Source organism: Podarcis erhardii (genome assembly GCF_964252035.2).
Source record: "Podarcis erhardii genome assembly, chromosome: 14".
Classification (NCBI taxonomy): Eukaryota; Metazoa; Chordata; class Lepidosauria; order Squamata; family Lacertidae; genus Podarcis; species Podarcis erhardii.
In genome coordinates this window covers 32,064,076-32,085,659 of record NC_138503.1, presented here as the reverse complement: position 1 = coordinate 32,085,659, position 21,584 = coordinate 32,064,076, and the positions used below count along the sequence as shown (strand labels likewise).

The following is a 21,584-nucleotide window of genomic DNA, read 5'->3' as shown; positions in this document are numbered from 1 at the left end:
AGGCCAGAGTGCTTCAGAGCACATGCAGAGTGCCTTCCCTCACCCCCCACCCCGACAGGAAGCCTTCAGGTTGGAGTGAGTTACTCTCCAGAGCCACAAGTGCAATTGATTTTCTTACCCCATCGAATCCACTCCAGGTCTTTAGGAGGTCATTGTATGAGGCGTTGTTCAGGAAACTCTTCCAGTAGCTCTGAATCCATTCTTTGGGTGAACTCTGTGGGCAGCCTGAAAAGCAACATCAAAAGGAGCTTTGTGGTGTGGGCAAGGAAATGGAAGGACCAAAATCTGCCACCTGTTTAGTGAAAGCTAATGAAATGTGTGGAGCTGGCAGCAATGGATAAACTGACTGATGCAATCCAGAAAAGAGGAAGCATGAGATGAAAAGAGATGGAATTATGTTGTGAATACTGGAATGCATTGTATCGAAATGAAAGACTAGAAAGATATTTGTTTACCTAGATTATGTATTTATTTTTCCCCTCACTCTCTTTTCTGTTTATCAATGTATTATAATGCCGTTTTTCTCCCTTGCGGTAGTTTAATGAATAGTAATAAAATGAAGAAGAAAAAATGTATTTAATTTTTTTTAAGGAGCTTTATTTTTCAAAGGGTCAAATGGAACATTTTTTAATGAAGCAACTAGGACTATTATCCCACTCAGTATCTGTACTGGAGTTGAAACTGACTTTACATATATAAATCTTCTTGTTGTTGCTGTTGCTGTTGTTAATTGTATTTGTATTTCATGTGGTTGTTTATATTATGTATGTTTTTTATTGTAAATTGCTTTCAGATGCCTCATTATAAGTGATTCATAAATGAAATTAATAATAATGAATCCTGAGGTTGGCAGGAGTGTGAGGTGCTCCTCTTTAAGATTCCACCTACACAAGCCCTAATTCCTAATCTGCAGTTTCTGAACCAAAAGAAAACCAAAACACAGTCACCCTTTGTAATTTTGCACCCCTCCAACTGAAAGGTTTGCACAACAATAAATATAAAAATATATGAGTGGAAACAACTGCATCATATAAGGGGGAGAATAACTGCTTGCCAAAACGTGTATAAATTTGCACTCAATAAATATTGGGAGAAAATAATTTGCACAAAATGCAGATGAATTTCCATGTGGACCTTTCTTTAAAAAAGAAAAACGATCAACTAGATGCAGGAATAAGGTGAGCTTTTCCAACATAAAGCTGGAAAAATAAGAAAACAGGAGAAACCAACATTTGTTCATCCCTAAATAAGAGAGGGAGTCCTGTCCAATACAGGGCTGTTCAATGGCTGCAGGTCCACGAGTCATGTGACCCTGAGCTGTTCTGCTGGCTCAGATTGGATTGAGCTTTTCTGGAGTTATGAATCTTGACCGCTTGTGAAAGGAGCACCAGAAGGGGCACATTCCCCACTTACTTTGTATTGTAAGGAATCTCCCGATCCAATTGGCAACCTGTTGCTTTGTGCTGCTGTCCATCCCAGAATATGCACTGTCCAGAGCCTGGACACTAATGATGGGAGACACAAGAAGGGAAATAAGCATCTTATTGTTGGTTTTATCTGTTCAATACCTTACACAGGGCAGCTCTGAGAGACAAGGTCTTGTATCCAATGCTAGTCCTACTCAGAGAAGACCCACCAAAAACAAGGGCCATGATAACCAACTCCAGTTTATTTATTTCATTGAGTCTACTCTCAGTAGAGCTTAGCTGGAGACAACTCGTGCAGCCAGGCTCCAAAACCTTTCAAATGCAATCAAATGCCCAGACAGAGGAAAGTCTTACTATTACACCAAAAGGTTGTCAGTGATGGTGCTAGGCAGGCCTCAGCTGGGAGAGCATTCCACAAGTGTTGGGAAGGGGGTTACAAACAAAAAGGCCTCCCTCAGGTGTTTCTTGTGGGGTGCAAAGAGAAGGGCCTCAAATGATGTTCTTTTTGGGAGAGGGGGCCAGTCAGGTATCCTGGTACTAAGGCTTTTTAAGTTAAAGCCAGCGCCTTGAACTGGACCGAGAAATCTACAGGCCTCATCCCCATCAGCATTCTGCAGCAGCAGCCATTTCCAAACAGCCTTCAAGGGCAGCCCTGGGTATAACTCATGTCATCCCTGTGAATTTTGAACCATACATATCTCTTGTGCAAAGGACCTTTCAGACTGCAGTATTCAGGATCCAAACATCTGCTTGAATCCTGCAACTACAGCTGTCTTGAAATTCTCATCTCATTGAGAGGGAACCAGAGGGAACCAGCTGCTAACTCTAAATGTTGTCCTCTTGATTGTAAAAAAACAAAAAACCTCAGCGTGGTTTACAAAAAAGGGAGAGAAAACAATGAAATTATCAGTAAAAACAATGAAAAACGACTTAAAATCTTCAAAAAATATATTAAAATCAATAAGCTAAAACCCAGTTTAAAACCCAGACCAACATTGTACATATCTGGACAGGCTTGCCTAAACATAAATGTGTTTTCCCAAACAGGGAAGGGGGTTGCCTGCTGTCAGTAGGAAGGGAGTTCCAAAGATTGATTTCTTTCTAACAGTTGTCACTTACACAGTAGCGAAGCCATCACAAGTGATGGGAAGCTGAGTCATGCACTCTAGGACATTGGAGTTTATCGCTGCCAGGTAGGAGTGCATTGTGTCTTGAAACCAAGAGGCAAGGAAGCCTGCGCTCTGGACCCGGGGGTCTGCCTTGATCTTTTCCCATGCTGCATTCAGCAAGAAGGTTTTGCCTGTCAGTGAGATTTGGTCCCCAGAGACCTAAATAGAACAGAAATGTGGAACAGTTGGTGCTCAAGGAGGAGAGATAAGTGGGGTTAACCTGGCACTTTATTTCTGCAACACGTATCCAAATTATCGCTACACATAACGTGGCTGTTATTTAAAAACAGAAGGATAGCTTGATGGCCCAGCATCCTGTTCTCACAGGGTTCAACCAGATCCCCATGAGAAACCTACAAGCAGAGCCTGAGTGCAACAGCAGCACTCTCCTCTCCTGTGATTTCCAGCTATTCAGAAACTTTACTGTTGGTGCTGACCTTTAAAGCCCTAAATGGCTTGGTCCAGTATACCTGAAGGAGCATCTCCACCCCCATTGTTCTGCCTGGACACTGAGGTCCAGCGCCGAGGGCCTTCTGGCGGTTCCCTCGCTGCGAGAAGCCAAGTTACAGGGAACCAGGCAGAGGGCCTTCTCGGTAGTGGCACTCGCCCTGTGGAACGCCCTCCCACCAGATGTCAAAGAGAAAAATAACTACCAAACTTTTAGAAGACATCTGAAGGCAGCCCTTTTTAGGGAAGCTTTTAATGTTTAATAGACTATTGTATTTTAATATTCTGTTGGAAGCCACCCAGAGTGGCTGGGGAAACCCAGCCAGATGGGCAGGGTATAAATAATAAATTATTATTATTATTATTATTATTATTATTATTATTATTAAACTTTTATTTTGCTTTAAACAGGTACATGTAAACAGGTTCATATAAATATAGATATTATCATCATCATCATCATCATCATCATCCAACCATGGAGTCAGAGCATAGCCATTGTGGTTAATAGCCATTGATAGCCACCTCCTCCATGAATTTGTCCTGTTCTTGTTTAAAAGCATCCAAGTTGGTGGACATCTTTGCCTCCTGTGGGAGTGAGTTCCATCGTTTAACTATGTGCTGCATGAAGAAGCCTCTTCTTTTCTGTGTCCTGGTCAACTGAGCTATGCCTCTTCAATGCCCCCTAAGCTAGCTCACTGCCCTCAAGCCAGGGGGAGGATGCTATCACACTGACACTGCTAAAGTAAGATTCCCCTGCCACTCCAACTAGCTTCTGTTTGTGAAACAGGGCGATGGCACACTCCAGTCCTTAGCTCAGGCAACAAAACGTCTTGGGACCACCCAGCTTATTCACCATTCAAAATAGCACAGGCAGCAGCATCAGTCAATGCATATCTTGATATATGATGCGCTCTGCATGCACATGCACACACGCACACAACATTAGTTTTATAATTCTCAGCTGCTCAGCTTTAAGCTCTCTGCTTGCAGTAGAGTTACACAAGTTAAAATCCTGGGGATGAGAGAGTTGCAAATGCACAGGAGATCCTGGTCTGAGCTGCAGGGCAATTTGGCTTTGTGACCCTCTGCTCCTTTGCAGCCCTATGATTCTGTACAGGTCTCCGGGCCTCACTGCAAAATCTTCCCTGCAAAACATCTCTGGGGTGTCACTTTCTAAACAGAGCTATCCATTCGCAAACATACAGGTTGAGCGGAAGGGAAGCAAGCACAACAGGTCAGAAATTCTAGTTCCAAAGGAGCAGCCCTTATCCTACACACCTTACCTACCTACCCAAGCCCAGATGCAACACTGGTCTTCAACAGATCCTAGTGTCCACCAGAGAGGTCCTAACAGCACACAAAAACTAGGACCATTTTGCATAACCAAAGAAGGTTTTTGTGAGAGTACTAATTACCTGCAGATTTATCTCATTCAGGGCTGCCTGGAGTGTGTCTTTGTCAACATTTTCAAAGAGCATCAAGAAAGCCCCTTGGTCCAGCCGGGCCTCAGAGTCTATGATGGAGCACTTGAGGATGGAGGCCAGTTCACTTGACGTCAGGTTGGAGATCTGTAGAGCAAAAGATGTATTTGTGTCATTTTCTGTGAATTATTTGCACTAGCAGTAGCAAAGCCAGGTACTCTTTCAAGCCCCAATAATCATCTTCACAGCTACATGACTTTTAATAGGTCCAATCCTTCCCTTAAACTCTTCTCTGCCCTTGACAATAATTGCTCCCACCTCTATTTCTACGCCTGGCATTTTCATTTCCGGGTTTATTTCGTTTCCTAAATAACATTATTTGATAACTCAATGCAAGCTTCCCAAGAATTTAGCTTCCTAAGCTGAAGCAAAGCACTGGCATGACATTGGCTCCATGGCAATTCAATTAAGATAAACTTTACAGAATCTGAACTGTTGAATAAGCAAACTTGCAAGACCTTATATACCAAACTGCATTCTTTGGGATATTTAAAGGCTGGCAAAGATACCTGATCTGCTGAGCCACAAGCATACTGTGGCAGTGTAAATTGGCATGGTTCTTCAAGCGTGGCGTTTAGCTCTGCCCTGTATAAAGAAACACACAAGATTATAGATAATTCTGCCAACCAGTCAAATACGTTTCATCTCACTTTTGGCTACTGAAATGATTAAATAATTCAGCCTGCAATTCTCACATAGGTGTAAGCCCCATTGAACAAAGTGACACTTCCTTCCAAGTAAACTCACATTTGATTGTACTACCAACTTACTGCTTTTTGTTTTTTAAAAGCTGCACAACATATGGAGTGGGATTCCTTATTCATTTCATACATACTTTCTTGTTTATTTAAATAGTTATGAATAGTTATCAATTGCACCCATCATGTAAATACAGCAAGACATGTATACCACATACAAACTGACAGTCACTCTGATAAAAGCATCATTCAAGCTTGGGGGGGGGGGAGTATTGGAAATTATATTGCAAAGGCTTGCCTAAATAATACAGTTTTCAACAGATGTCTGAAATTAGGCAGGGATTATTCCTGACTAGTTTCTACTGGCAGGGAGTTCCACAGGGTAGTCTCGGTCCCTAGTAAAGGCTAACCAAAACTCAGGGACACAGGGAACCACCAAAAATGTCCCATCAAAAGAGCTCAGTGATTGAGGTAGTAATGAGATGGTCCTTAGGGCCCAAGTCCTTTGGGCTTTGTGAATTAACACAATAACCTTGAATTTGGCCTGGTAACAAATAGGTTAGGAAAAAATTAGACCCTAGAATGAATGGCCTTATAAGGGCCCTCTGTAGCTGAATGTTGAAAGATTGAGGGCAGATTTAAAAAATACTTCTTCACACAGTTAAACTATGGAATGTGCTCCCAACTTGGGTGGCTTTAAAAGGGGACTGAACAGATTCATGAAGGAGAAGACTATTGATGGCTACTAGCCATGATGGCTATGCTCTGCCTTCAAAGTTGGCGGCAACAATGCTTCTGAATAGCAGTTGCTGGAAAGCACAGGAGGGGAGGGGAGAGCTTTTGTGCTGGGGTCCCTCATGTGAATTTCCCACAGGCATCTGGATGGTCACTGTGAGAACAGGGTGCTTGACTAGATGGGCCCCTGGCCTGTTCCAGGAGGCTCTCTTCAACATGGAGTCACTTTGCTGCTAACTCCTCAACTGGTGCTCTCTGGGCCCTCATTTGGGAGGCCCCTGAGTTATGGGGCCCTAAACTTTGGCCCAAGGTCCACCTTAGCTATACCACCAGCACTTAGAATTCTACCCCATTCACCTGTACCTGCTGATGGAGGAGCAGTAGGTTGATGCTGTGAAAACAAACAGACAAAAAGTAAATAATCACAGTGTTCCTATATTTGTTTTTAAAAACAGTTGCTTTTATCTATATTCTGGTCATTTCATTGCCTGCCACCTTTGAAGCCTGGCTTGTAACCAGAAGCAATAAAACATAGTATGTATGTATGTATGTATGTATGTATGTATTGATTAAGTGGTATATCTATAAACATAAATAAATCTTATGAGGCTGCTGGATCCAATGGAACAGGGGAGTCAGAACCCAGTGCACAGCTATACATGCTTCAGTCAATCGATGCAACACAAATGAGTCTGGGTTGAATTACGGCTCTGGTGAATCAACCCTCCTTGCTTCAGTTAGGAGACATCTCAAGCCACAGCTGTTTCAGCACCCTGGACAGCAGCCCCATTCACAGGGCAGTGTAGAGGAGCCTCACTTACGGCTCCTCTACATTTTGCTCGTCCCATGCCTAGAAAGTACAGGTCCGAGAGATCTTCTGCTTCTCCCAAACTTTCTGGGCATGTGCCCAAGTGGTTTTCCATTTGCCCAACCACTTTCCCCAGGAAAACCCACTCTTTACCAAAACTCAATTGACATTTGCTCCCATTCAGTAGTAAAGAGGAGGTTTTCCCTGGGGGAAAGTGGCAGGACAAACAAAAGTGAAGATTGACTGTCTTCTTGTGGGGTACAATTTAGCATACTCTGAACAAGCATAGTTGAAATTTGGGGAATGTTCCATTAACTTTCAGGCATCAGGTTTCAATGCCTGTTAGCCAGATGAGCTGGTAGAGTTCTCAGCTAGCAGAATGGACTGTACTGTTTTAGAGTGCAGGTGGGAGATGCCATTTTTGAATATTCTCTTGCATTTTAAGGGGGAGGGACCCTCGAGATAGAAAGTTTGCACTTGCAAGGAGCAATGCTAGGAATTTTTTCCCAATGTGTTAGGCTTCTATTTGGAGGAAAGTTTTTCTTTAAAAGCATTCAAAGGAGCATTATGTAACCTGAAGTGGTGCAATCCACACTTCCACTTCAGGGTTAGCTATGATTCCTACACTGCAGGAGTTGGATGAGATGACCCTTTGGGTTCCTTCCACATCTACAATTCTATGGTTTTACCACCTCATTGTCCTACATCTGTAGATCATTTCCACTGGAAAGAAGTGGGGCAAGGAGAAAATCACTCAAACCCATGCTTTCTAGGCATGAGACAAGCGGAAGGGTGGACGAGCCCTGTGACAAAGAACCGGGATGCTGGAACTGCCTTTCACATAAATAGGTCATTACATTAATGCCTTAGTCCGAAACAGTGCTTTGAGTTCAGGTTAACTTGTGTGTGATATTGGTTATGGGTCTGGATAATTATCTCCTTCCCACCCACTATCAGTCTGCTATAATCCCCTGACCCTCATTCTTGTGCCAATAAGATAAAAGTAAAACTGATCTTACTTACAGATTGGGTAGGCCGGACACTGATTAAAAAGAAGAAAAAGACAAGTGGTCAGAAAATCAGGATTGCATATTGCTCATATTTAGAGCTGGATCTATTCTAAAAAGCTAGTGCTGTGAATGGGTCAAAATGACAATGATGGAAAGAAAATCTCCCACACGGGGGGGGGGGGGGATGTTGCATCAGAGTGTTCATATAAACATTGATTTGAATTGTTCGGTCATTGTTCACCTGTGATGCAACTGGCAAGATCTTCTTCTGAATAAATGGTGCTACTTTCAGGACAGACACTAAACTGGCAAATTAACTCCAACAGCAAATGGATCATGTTGCCACTGTTCACCCCCCTCCCCATACTTACTGGATTCAAAGCGATAGGATAGGATCGGCGAGAGCGATAACCATGCCAGCTGCCTTCCGTCCAGCCCCCTTGAAATGCAATTTGAAATAGTTAGAACACATGAAAAGATTAGTCTTCCAAGAGTTTGCTTAAGGATTAAAGCAGGCTTGGCCAACATGGTGCCCTCCAGATGTTATGACTACAATTCCCATTGTGACTAGCGGTCAAGGATAACAGGGGTAGTAGTTCACAACATCTATAGGACATCACACTGGCTGCCACTGAATCAAAGCAGTCTGAGTTAGAGGCCATCATCACATCTTGTGGCAGGGAGCCCCACAGATTAGTGGTGTGACATAGCAGTCCTTTCTTTTGTTAGTCCAGAACCACTAGTCCCTCTGAATTTTAATGCTATGAGAAAGAGAGAGAAATGTTTCTTACTCACAAGTTAAGAGAATCTCCAGGATGGTCTGCTGTTATTGCAACAAATTTAGCTAACAGCACAAGTCTGCTCATGTCTACTGAGAAATACATTCACTGGGCCTTGTTCCCAAGTGAGTGAATATAGGGTTGCATCTGAACAGTGCAATCCTATGTCTCTTTACACAGACATAGCTCCTATTGTGTTTGTTGGTGGTTACTCTCAAATACATGTGTACGGTATTGCAATCTAAGGCTGTCACCTCATTAAATATTAGTGGATTCATCACATGGAGTTGTATCTAACCAAGTTAACTTAGAGTAGACCCACTGAAATGAATGGAGCTGAGTTAGTCATGGCATGGCCAAACCGCCAGAAGGCCACCAGGTCAGGGAAGACTGATTTTAGTCAATTAATCTATTCTGCATAAATTTACACAGAAGCAAAAACAAACAAACAAAAAACACTCTGAAGTAGAAGCACAGCTGCTTTGATTTTAGCTTATTCAAGTAAGTGTTATAGCAGAACTCTCTTTCAGAAAATATTCCCCATTCCCCAATTTATAGAAGACTCCTTCCAATATGGTGCTTGCCACAACAGTCATTTTTTGTTAACTACTTCCACTAAAAGTAATTTGAGGCACTTTTTCAGAACCAGCTGCCTCTGTTAGGAGGGACTTTCTAAACAACTAAAAATGTTTGATTGAACTGATTAATCAGCTGGACATTACAAGCTGGGCAATTAATCAGTTGCATAGAAAAGCCATGAGTCACTGCTTTAGCTCTCAAAGAATGTGATGACTTATCCCTGTAAAGCTGATTCACCTTCTAGCCCCAGAAAAATGCCTGTTTTGCTCACTGTGTAAATATTTACTTGGATGCATTTGATTATGTTAATTATTGGGAAAAGAACTGGAAAACCTACCTGAAATGAGTAGCAAAGTAAAGATCGCGTAAATGGGCGGGCCTTCTTTTTCCTTCATGGCAACTCAGTTTTCCAAACAGGCCTTCCTTGCAGTGCTATAAAGCATAAAATATGACCTCATAAGAACATAGGAAGGGCCTGGCTTGTTGGATCAGTCCAGTCTCCCATTCTCCCAGTGGCCAATGAGATGCCTCTGGGAAGCCTGAAAGACAGGACCTGAACGCAACAGACTCTCCTGAGTTGTGCTTCCAACAGTGGAAACAGAACACAGCCATTGTGGCCAGTAACCACTGATAGCCTTAACCAGTGCTTTGTTTCTTTAAAAACGTTTAGGAGTTCTCTCATTTTGACTCAAGAAAATCACCATTTTATAGTTCAAATCGGGGGAAATAAATACAGTCAATGGTACAAAGTTTCACAAAATGTTTAGGGGTATGCGTACCCCCAGAAAAAAAGCACTGGCCTTATCTAATCCTTTTTAACGCAAACCGACTTGGTGGCCATGACTACATCTTGTGTAGTGGGAGCAAATCCCATGGATCACCCAGTTCAGGCCCTCCCTCCGAGAACAACCTTCCTCGCTCTCCTGATGCATCCATGTGCATCCTTTTGAAACTCTGCATAATTCCAGAAGTGATTTGTCACAAGGGTTATGAAGGAACAAATCATTAGATCTTCCAGAGGAGTGTCTTCTGGGCCTCATAGTTGCTCTTCTGCTCTAAGCTACAGTCAGAATCGCAAACAACTTTCAACAGTTTGAGAAGTATCACACTTTTTGTGTGCATTCATCTGGTTATGTTCCAATAACACTAGGAGGCATAGAATCATGGAATTGTAGACTCGGAAGGGACCCTGGGGTCACCTAGTTCAATCTCCTGCAATGCAGGAATCTCAACTAGATCATTCATGACAGGTGGCTATCCAACCTCTGCTTAGAAACCTCCAGAGAAAATTGCATGACATAGCAATTTAATATTGATTGACTGATTGATTGCATTTATATTCCACCTTTTTCTCCAAGGAGCTCAAGGTGGTATACATGGTTCTCCCCTCCCTGTTTTATCCTCACAATAACCCCCTGTGAGGTAGGTTAGGGTGAGAGGCAGCAGACTTCATGGCTGAATGAGGATTTGAACCCTGGTCTCCCAAGTCCTAATAGGACACTCTAACCACCACACCAGCTCTCAGTGCAGATGGGGAAGGGACAGCTCACCTGAGCACACCATTTTCAAACCAATTTGATCCATTTTTAATCATTTTTTAAGGGAGGGCTAAAACACTGGCCTGCCCCCAATTTTAACACCAGTTTCACAATGATTGCAATATTTAAAAGTGGAGAGAAATATAAACACAGGGATAGAAGGGATACATATTTAAAAACAGTTGGGTATTTATTTATTTATTTATTTATTTATTTATTTAGAAAAAGTGTTTTTATCCATTTAATTGTGTGTAGTTTTTTAGAATTAAAAAATTAGGCCGCAAAGCACCATTTTTAAAAAACTGAATAAAATCTGCAGCTAAAATTTCACTGCCAGGAAAGTTCATGGAAGTATAGAGGGCTGGCGATTGGCTCAGCTGCTCAACACATCACTTGACATGTCCAAACCACAGATCATCAACCCGTCATATAAGAGGAAAAGGGAATGAGGCTTAAGAAATTTTAACCTAACCATTTATAATATAGAATGCGCTTGATTGTAAATAAAAAATATAAAAAATAGAAACAGCTGGCATGGCAGGTATTATTATTATTATTATTATTATTATTATTATTATTATTATTATTTATATACCACCCTATACCTGAAGGTCACAGGTTTGTACTCCATCTCCCATCAGCCCCAGAATTGTATGGCTACACTGGCTGTCATTGTGCTGGGAGTTGTAGTCCAAAACATATGGAGGGCCCCAGGTTAAGGACTGCTGATCTAGATTAATAATTTTGGGGATATTTTAAATATCAAAACCCAGAATTAATATTCCAAGTGTTGGTAGCAGCAAAGTGGCCTATAGCTCAATATTGAGTGGGCAAATGGTCTTCCCAATGAATTTCTAATTTCTACTGTTTTAGGACAGAATCCAGCTGTTCCTACTGCCCCCAAAATTAAGGCACAGAAACATAGAACTGTAAAGTTAGAAAGGACCCAAGGGTCTTCTAGTCCAACCACCTGTAATGCAGGAATCGCAGCTAGTGCGTACAAGTTACCCCCATCCACCTTCTCTTCCCCTGCCCCTCCAAAACCCACCTTACCGTCAAAACGCCGTCATGTGTTCCGGAGGCTGGCAGGTGGACCAGTGTAAGTGTCACAGTCTCCCGTGACATCTCCTTTTATACCCAGGTCTCAAGCCACTGGGATGGAATGCAGTCAAGCCGTACAGGTGGCTGCTTTGATGCAGCTGCAAAGAACAAAAGAAAAGGGCCCCACCCTTCCTCCTGGGGCACCCTGGCCTTTGCGGCACATTGCACTCCCCTGCAGAAGGCTGGGCTCGCCATAGCAGAGGAAATTCACCTTGGTGGGAGCCAGTGGAGTGGCTGGGGACCAGTCACCATGTGCCGCTCGTCACGTGGTTCGCCCTTGGGTGCCTAGGTTTTTCTTTCAGAAGCAGCCAACATTCTTTACTTGTTTGTTTGCTTGGTTTAGTCTACTTCTGGGCTCACCTTACACTGTGCATGTTCACTCGACCGCTTCAAGCTGCAGAATTGGCACTCTTACAGGTGCTGCATAATGTTTGTTCCGCAGTTGTAAGGAACTGATCTTTGGAACTCCCTGGCTATTGACATCAGGCGGCTGCCTTCACTGTACTGTTTCCAGCTCCTGTTTAAAACATTTCTGTTTAGACAAACCTATCCAGATGTGTAGAAGTTACACATGTTTTCATCTGTCTCTAGCTTGGTATTGATTGTAATTCGTTTTAGAACGTTTTCAAGTATCTGCTTTGTTTTATTGCTAACTAGCTGGGAGTTCCCGGGGCTGCCTGGGTATTTTTATTATTGTGGTTTTTAAAATGGATAGTGCAATTTGTGAACCACTCACATCAAGAATTGGGTGAACTCAATCCAAAGTAATGTTTTGGTCCACCATCTTGATTCAAAATGGTGCCTGGCACTCAAGCATCAACGTAGAGCCCCTAATCCCCTCCAAGGAACCCTCATGCTGAGTTTGGTGATGATATCTCAAGAGGTGGCCAAAGCAATGTCAAAAAATGGGCACAGGCGTGCCAAAATGACATTTCAGTCCATCATCTTGATTCAAAATGGCGTCTAGTGTCCAAATGGTAATGGAGTCTGCCACCCCACCTCAGGAACCTTCATGACAAGTTTGGCAATGAAATCTCAAAAGGCATCTGAACATAAAGAGAACAAATGGACAGACAAGTGGTATCAATTTTGCTAAATAAATAAACGCACTTCCACTATTTAGAGACTGCTTTTCACTGTGGATGTTCACAAAAGGTGTTTACATGACAATCAGTGGAACAATTCATGAATCAATCCCATGCTAGTTCTACTGTCATAGGATATAACCAAATATATCAAAGATGGATGCAAACACACATCTAAATAACAACCTAAATTATAGCAAAATGTTGTTGTTGTTGTTTAGTCGTGTCCGACTCTTTGTGACCCCATGGACCAGAGCACGCCAGGTACTCCTGTCTTCCACTGCCTCCCACAGCTTGGTCAAACTCATATTAGTAGCTTCGAGAACACTGTCCAACCATCTCATCCTCTGTCATCCCCTTCTCCTTGTGCCCTCCATCTTTCCCAACATCAGTGTCTTTTCCAGGGAGTCTTCTCTTCTATGAAGTGACCAAAGTATTGGACCCTCAGCTTCACGATCAGTCCTTCTAGTGAGCACTCAGGGCTGATTTCCTTCAAAATGGAGAGGTTTGATCTTCTTGTAGTCCATGGGACTCTCAAGAGTCTCCTCCTGCACCATAATTCAAAAGCATCAATTCTTTGGCGATCAGCCTTCTTTATGGTCCAGCTCTCACTTCCATACATCACTACTGGGAAAACCATAGCTTTAACTATACGGACCTTTGTCGGCAAAGACAACAGAACAGGCATAGCAAAATAGCCTATAGCAATTATTATCTATTGCATACCCAACTATTAAACTTTACCCATGACGATTCCACCAAACATGGAGAAAACGAGCAATGGGATGTGAACATCTTCAACATATATCAATCTGTTCTTAAAAATTGGATTAAATAGATCAGGGATTGGGTACCATTTTTTAAAAAAATGTTGCTTTAAAATGCTTATCCAGGGAGATAACACAAACCCATTTGTAAAGTAAATACTGTATGCCAAATATATTCAGGAATTGACATCTGCAGTATTTCCCCCCATTAAGCTACAAAACTATTCTCCACATCCCTGTTGCATGTGCAAGTACAGCTCCTAACAAGCCACTGAACCTAACTTTCCTAATGATAGAAGCTGTTGGACAGATTTCCTTGAGATGCAGTGGGATCTGCTTCGATAGTAATAATAATAATAATAATAATAATAATAATAATAATAATAATAATAATTTATTTATATCCCACCCTCCCCAGCCAAAGCTGGGCTCAGAGCAGCCAACTACAGTAAAATAATACAGCATTCTAAAATCAATTCATTATAAAATCAGTTCAAATCAAATTAATGGCAACCATTGGGATAGAGTTCTGTGAAGAATTACCAAAGGAGGGGGTCAGGCTGTGCCTTGGCCAAAGGCCTGGTGGAACAGCTCTGGCTGGCTGGCTCTGCAGAAAGATGTCAAGTCCCGCAGGGCCCTAGTCTCTTGTGACAGAGAGTTCCACCAGATCGGAGCCACAGCCAAAAAAGCCCTGGCTCTGGTTGAGGCCAGCCTAACCTCTCTGTGGCCCAGGACCTCCAAGGTTGTTTTTTTTTAAGACCGTAAGGTCCTCCGTGGGACATACCAGGAGAGACGGTCCTGTAGGTAGGATGGAGATATTTCAACAGAGGCTGGGCATTCATCTGTCCGGGTTGCTGCCGCTGCATCCTGCACTTTAGATCCTGTATATAAATTCAATTAATAATAATAATAATCCTGCCTTGAGCAGGGTGGGGGTCAAACTAGATGACCTCTGAGGTTGCTTCCAACTATATAATATATATAATGATTCTATAACCCATGGTTAATTAGGACCATTAACCCACATCATGCCAGAAACAACAGCCAAGAATCTGTTGCCCTTGTGTTACTTATTTAATACAGTTTCTATGCCTCTTAATCATCAAAACCTTGAGAGTTTTCTCAAATCTGCCTAACACTTTCAGAATCCAACCTGCTAACAGCCAGTAGTTTTTTTTAAAAAAAAAAGAAAGGAAAAAAATTGGCGCTGCTTCCCTATTGGCCTTTACACATCTCACGTTCCCTTGAGCTTTGATTAATCCTCTCCCTTCATTCTTATACAACCTGTCCTTCGTCAAGTGAAGGGCAGAAATCATTGCATATTTTAAGGCTGCGTAACCAGATCAGCATTCTTGATGTGCTGCTCAAATTGTAGACAATCAAGATTTAAAGTGGGGGAGAAAGAGAGACCAGTTGACCTAGGGAGGCAATCAGAAACTCAGAAGATACTATTGAGCTGGTAATCTTCTGTTGAATCTCTATGTGCCTGCTCAGGTCAGAGAGTTTTCGAACCTGGCAACATGTCAAGAAGTGGTTCTATGTCTCTGACTGTTCAACATTCTGAAGTGGCTGGTTTCCCTTATGAGTTGAGAGCATAAGGCCTGCTGGATCAGGCCAATGTCCCATAGAGTCCGGCATCGTCTTCTCACAGTGGCCAGCCAGCTGCCCTGATGGGAAACCCGCATGCAGGATGTGAACAAAAGAACACTCTCCCCTCCTTAGGCAGATTTTGGGGAGCGTGACAGGTTCGGTTGCACTGGGCGTGGGGGGCGATGCAGAAGGCAACACAACTATGATATAGAATGGAAGATGAGAAACAGAAGTTGCCAGATTTTGGTGTTGCATGTGTGTCAGGGGCTGGACTGAGGAGGAATGGTGGAGGCCGCCCCACCTTCTCAAGAACCTTCCCAAGAACAGGAGAACAATGGTCTGCAGAAGGTCATAGTTCAGAGGGGAGTAGCTGGGAAATATTGAGGAAGCAGCAGGAAGAGAAAGCACCAGGGGAGAGACAACTGACAGACTCAGTGTCTCTTGAAAGCATTTCTGACCCCCCCCCCAGAACCAGGCATGCCTTGAGGGTAGTTGAACAGAAAGCCCAGAGACAGAAAGCACAGATCAGCCAACGCAGGGATGACGTAGAATAGGAGAGATGTAGGGGGTAGGACTTTACTTGGAGCAATGCCATTGTCTTCGGGAGACTGCCTTCCTTTCTCTCTGTGTGTGAATATTGAATAAATTATTTGGTAAGAACACCTTTATGTTTCTCTGCTTCTTGGCTGCCACCATGGGAAGGATAGGATTCCTTGAAGCCTGACAACGGGGCACCTCTGAAATTTGAGACTCCAAGGTCCGCCACTGCCTGTGGTTTTCAGCCATCATGACTTATAGTCAGTGCTAGCCTTCTCCTTCATGAATTTGTCCAGTGAAACATGCCTGGTGCCATCATTAGCAGTTTCAAGACCAGCAGGGCTCTTCTCATGTTCTCAGCTGCATTGTGTTTACTGTTTTCCGAAACCAGCTGCCCTACATTGCCTTGCATTTCCTTCTGATTTCAAACACAGGAGCTGTCATTCAACAATGGGCGCAAGTAAATCCCATACATGCTTAGAGCAAGGCCCCACTGAGCAGAGTAAACAGCTTTTTACACAAACAGCCACCCTTCCTGTTTGGACAGTGCCAGCGTACCATGCAAGCCCTAATCTGTCCTCCTGAGCCATTCACAAGATATCAAGGGGGACTGCTCTGGCGGTGATGTGAGGGGAAGCGCAGGGAGGATCGCTGGATCATCTCCAGGGCCAAATGGTGCATCTTTTCTTGACAGTCATTCATCAAACTGGCACTGTGTACTGAAGAACTAAGCAGTCGATTCAAACTAGGAAAGAGCTTTTTATAGCCTAAGACTGCTCATTCCAAGCCTGGTGTTGTTCAGATTGATTTCTGCCAAGGATGGGGGCATGATTTCCTTAAAGTTCCAGTGTACACTGTTCTCTTGAAACCAGAACCCCTTGTGTTGTCAGTCTTCCGAAATGTTCAGCTTTGGAGCATACAGAGTGACTCCTCCTTGGTACTTTTCCTGTGAGCCTTCTCCAGAATGATCCTAGGAGCCAATTTGGACTGATTGGATTGGTTGATGCACTTCCTTCCACTCTGTTGTTGTTGTTTAGTCGTTCAGTCATGTCCGACTCTTTGTTACCCCATGGACCAGAGCACGCCAGGCACTCCTGTCTTCCACTGCCTCCCGCAGTTTGGTCAAACTCATATTAGTAGCTTCGAGAACACTGTCCAACCATCTCATCCTCTGTCGTCCCCTTCTCCTTGTGCCCTCCATCTTTCCCAACATCAGGGTCTTTTCCAGGGAGACTTCTCTTCTGATGAGGTGGCCAAAATATTGGAGCCTCAGCTTCAGGATCTGTCCTTCCAGTGAGCACTCAGGGCTGATTTCCTTCAGAATGGAGAGGTTTGATCTTCTTGCAGTCCATGGGACTCCAGCACCATAATTCAAAAGCATCAATTCTTTGGCGATCAACCTTCTTTATGGTCCAGCTCTCACTTCCATACATCACTACTGGGAAAACCATAGCTGTAGTTGGCTCCAATTTGCTAATCATATAACATGACTTTTGCTTTAATTGTTATATTTAGTTTTGTGGGGATTTTTGTTGTTGCTTTGTTTTATAGATTGTAACTCTTTCTCCAACGATTTGCTAATTATCCTATATGATTTATGCTGTATTTGTGATGGTCCTTTGTTATTGTTATTTATTGTTTGTAAGCCGCTTTGGGAGTCATTTGAATGAAAAGCGATATAGAAATACAATCAATCCAATCAGTCCAAAAGGTGAGAGTGTCATTGAAATTCTACGCAATATTGATCCAAGGTAGATTCCAATGTATAGTTAGCAGAGTAACAACTTAAACACATTGCAGGATTTCCCCCCAAAATAGACCAAAGACAATTAATATTTCATCCAGCAGAGCTTTACTGCTACTGAAGGCAAATGAGCATAATGGTCACAAATCCAATACATGCAGAATTTATTTATTTTTTAAATCATTTTTATTAAGTTTCCATTTTATATAAATATAACATATTCAAATTTTTCACATTATATTCCGCTCTCATGAGCACTCAACTCCCCTCCCTCCCAGCCCTTGATTACCTTAAACTATATCTTTTTAAATTGCATTTCATCTTTCCCCTCTTTCCTCTATTCAATTCTAATAATCCACAAAATTATGTTAATTGTAAATTGGTGCTTTCTATAAACTATCAAGCTTTAAATCAGTCCTGTCAGTGTTGTTAAATGTTTACAATTATCTTTCAAATACTCTATAAACTTATTCTAGTCTTTATGAAACGTTTGGTCCCGCAGGGTTCAGATTTTCCCAGTCAATTTCGCCAACTCAGCATATTCCACCATCTTTGTCTGCCAGTCCTGAATTGTTGGTAAGTCTTGTGGTTTCCATCTCTGTACTAGTAAAACTCTTGCTGCAACAGTTGCATACCTAAACAGTTTTTGGTCTTTCTTGGGTATTTCCTCACCTATTATTCCTAATAAAAATGCTTTTGGTTTCCTAACAAATGTAACCTTTAACATTTTCTTCAGTTCATTATATATCATATCCCCCAAAATTTTGACTTTATTACAAGTCCACCACATATGGAAAAAGTTGCCTTCCTTGACTTTTCATTTCCAGCATTCCTTATTTTTACATTTTTACATTTTAGATAACTTAGTTGGTGTTATATACCATCTATACATCATTGCGTGTCAATACCCCTCCCCCCCCAGAAATAAAGACACAGGAGACGTTGATTAAGTTAATTGGGCATGAAAGGCCACAACTTTATTGATTAGAGAATTGAAGGTATTGGCCTTAGGCATTGGCACCTATCCACTACCCGGCATGGTGACCGGGATGGGTTAACACGAACCGTGGGGGTCCTGTTGAAGTACGCCAACTAGGATCCCACGGGTGTCACCGCTCGGGGGCGTGCCGGAGGCCCTTACCTTCCCAGGTTTCAGACAAGACAACGCCCCCCGGAGTCCTTTACCGGACTACCCCTTTTCTTGGGGAAGGTGATGGCGTACCTTCCCCCCGATCCATTTGCATAACAATTGAACCCCCAGCCAATGCCTAACCGCCAATACTAAAGAAAGTTGTGACGTTTGCTACGAGGTAGGCGAAAAAACCAAAAGGCCGTAAGTTCGCCAACTTGGAAAAATTCCTACCAGGCCCCTTGCGGCGACCAACCGAAGTCCATAGCAAGGTCATATCTACCTAAGCTAACCTATACCTAAGGGTGGGTGGGACGGGAAAACCTCTCAGCTGGCCAGGAGTGAAGAGGGTGGTCCCTGGGCGTGCCTGGCCTTAAGTATGCCAAGGCCACACCTCCCCCAGCCCGCCGATTGGCGGACGGGTGGAAGGCACGCCCAGGGATTCCCCCAACTCTCGCGGGGGCAGCAGGCCAGCCCCCGCGCTTGGGGGGAGGGGCAAGACCGCAACCCCCTCTCTTCCCCCATGGGGTCAGAAATGGCTTTGTCATCACATTTTTACATTCAGGATTAGTACTGTCCATAAGAAATCCAGTTGCAGCAGACTTAACTTAAACTTACAATAACTTATAATAAGACCAAAAGGAAAAAGAGACAGAAAGAATGAAACTCAGGCTCCTTCTGACCTCACTATTATAATCAGCATGATCTTGACAGAAAGAGATAACAGAACCAGTTTAAACTAGCTGTATTCAGCTTCTCTGAAGGAATAACCCAAACATCATGAACCTTCTGCTTGTTTCTTTCACACAGAGAAGCTTCCAGAACCCTCTTGATTTAAGTAGAATAGGAAAGATCTCTACACATCAGATCGATACTTTCTGGACTAAGAAATGCAAACTGACAGAAAGGACTTCTTCTCAATGGCTAAAACACTCCCCTTTCATGCTGATAGGACAGCTCTAAGATGCTGGAGACTGCAATCCTTGTTGGAAACCTGCTGAAAAAATAGTAATGGGTCTTCACCCCCATGTTTCCCTGGACTGTTACATCTCTGCTGAATGGTGGTCAAGTGAGAGCCGCTGCCCAACTACAATGTCTACTGAAGGGCAAGTAATAAAAACATGTGTATGCTTAGAACATCAAAACCACCTTTAAGGTAAAGGTAAAGGTACCCCTGCCCGTACGGGCCAGTCTTGACAGACTCTGGGGTTGGTGCGCCCATCTTACTCAAGAGGCCGGGGGCCAGCGCTGTCCGGAGACACTTCCGGGTCACGTGGCCAGCGTGACAAAGCTGCATCTGGCGAGCCAGCGCAACACATGGAAACGCCGTTTACCTTCCCGCAAGTAAGCGGTCCCTATTTATCTACTTGCACCCGGGGGTGCTTTCGAACTGCTAGGTTGGCAGGCCATGTCAAATTCTTTATCCACCTTGGTCAATGTTGACTCCTCTGTTTAGAAGCAAAGACCCTGCAGGGTCTCCGGTAAAGAAGTCTCTCACCTCATCCACTGGAACTGAGGATGCTAAGAACTGAAAGTAGCATCTCCCACCTGCAAGGTGTGTGTTCTACACCTTGTCCCTCCTTGGAGAACAACTTCAGGAAAGGATTTGGGGGTGATGAAGTAGGAGGCAGGGACAGGGCCAAACACAACATCCCCTGCCTCCCAGGTGCCACTTCTCAGTCGAAATCTTCCTCCCAGAGAGGCTTTCCTCTGGGAAAAACAACTGTCATGTTTTAGCTACCGAGGAAGGAAATTGGGCACTGAATAGGGAAATAGTGAGAGCATGGGTGTGAGGATGGGGGAAGGGAGGTTGCAAGAGGAAGTGGCTAAGAAAATCAGCAGTGGGGGAAGGAAACTGGAGCTCTCTCATTGAAAACATTCAAACTGCCATCTAAATCCATCTCCAAACTCCACCTCTCAAATTTCATAGTTGTTTTTTACTAGGATGTAATATTTTTCCAACTGTCTGAATTTGGAAGCATGCCAAAGGCACTTGTTGTCAAAGTACATAGTCTTCTCTCTCCTTCTCTCTTTATTTCTCTCGCTCTCTTCAGGACGGTTTGATGGCCTGGAGCAAAATTTCTCCCTTTGAACCACACCCTTTTCTGCACACTTACAGATCTAAAAGTGTTCTGAGAATATTTGGCCGACTCTCGTTCTTACCTAACCCAAAGGTTATCCATTGCAGAAATCAGGCAATTTCATTACTTCAGGCCGATTCTCCTCTCCACTCTTTTGAATGTAGCTTTCATAATGTTATTAGATTTTCTTGGCATTCAACAAATGTGTTTCTCCCTAATCTGTGCTGTGTGATATTACTTGCAGCAAAGCATGGCCAGTTCACCCCTCCCCCAATGCTCTAATGCCTTTAACAGCACAGGTAAGAAAGGAAAAGCAATGCATGGAGACAAACACTTTCCTTGTCGAACTTCTGCCTCTCATGATGACATGGCTATAGGCGCAGAAGCTCTGCCTGAAATCAAAGTGACAAGACAACCCAATTTCAATGGGAGTGTAAAAATGTAAAGCTTGTATTATTAAATAGCGTTAAGTAGCATTTGTTTATAATAATGGGAGTTGCTATGTGTGGTTTTTATTAAATGTGTTGTCAGAGCTGCCTCTAGGTCCCAGCTCACAGAGGACCAACGCCAGGCTGATGTTATGTACAAAAGTCTTTATTGAAGTTTAATTTCCATTTCAAAGCCAGAGCGTGCAGCCCTACGTCTAGACTCTAGATCGGCGAAGTCCCGTCTGAGTCTCCGCCCCTTCCACACCAGTTTAAGATCCTAGCCCTGCTCCACCTCCTGCGCTGCTCTCTTCTCCTCTGGGTCCTCCTGCCCTCTGGGGCATTGCCCTTTCTGGACTCTTCCGACGCTGAGTCGCTTAGCTCCTCCCCCTGCCTCCGGCGTGCTTTAGGACCCGGTTCCCAATCCTCACTCTCTGCTGTCCCGCGCTCC

General features: G+C 43.4%; 1 protein-coding gene across 1 annotated transcript in view; it reads right to left on the bottom strand.

Annotated features, from left to right (window-relative positions):
• LOC309329692 (uncharacterized protein) overlaps positions 1-11,769 on the bottom strand; it is a gene marked incomplete at its 3' end in the record, with an annotated part of 64,179 nt that extends 52,410 nt beyond the window's left edge. Inside the window, exons 1-10 of the mRNA XM_081840707.1 lie at positions 11,728-11,769; positions 9,474-9,568; positions 8,150-8,217; positions 7,792-7,810; positions 6,324-6,351; positions 5,037-5,112; positions 4,462-4,614; positions 2,547-2,755; positions 1,414-1,505; positions 119-225 (exon numbers count right to left, since the gene is read on the bottom strand). Coding sequence (XP_081696833.1) covers positions 119-225; positions 1,414-1,505; positions 2,547-2,755; positions 4,462-4,614; positions 5,037-5,112; positions 6,324-6,351; positions 7,792-7,810; positions 8,150-8,217; positions 9,474-9,531 — 810 coding nt within the window. The 5' untranslated portion in view covers positions 9,532-9,568; positions 11,728-11,769. The remainder of the gene's footprint in view (positions 1-118; positions 226-1,413; positions 1,506-2,546; positions 2,756-4,461; positions 4,615-5,036; positions 5,113-6,323; positions 6,352-7,791; positions 7,811-8,149; positions 8,218-9,473; positions 9,569-11,727) is intronic.
• Positions 11,770-21,584: the final 9,815 nt, after the last annotated feature.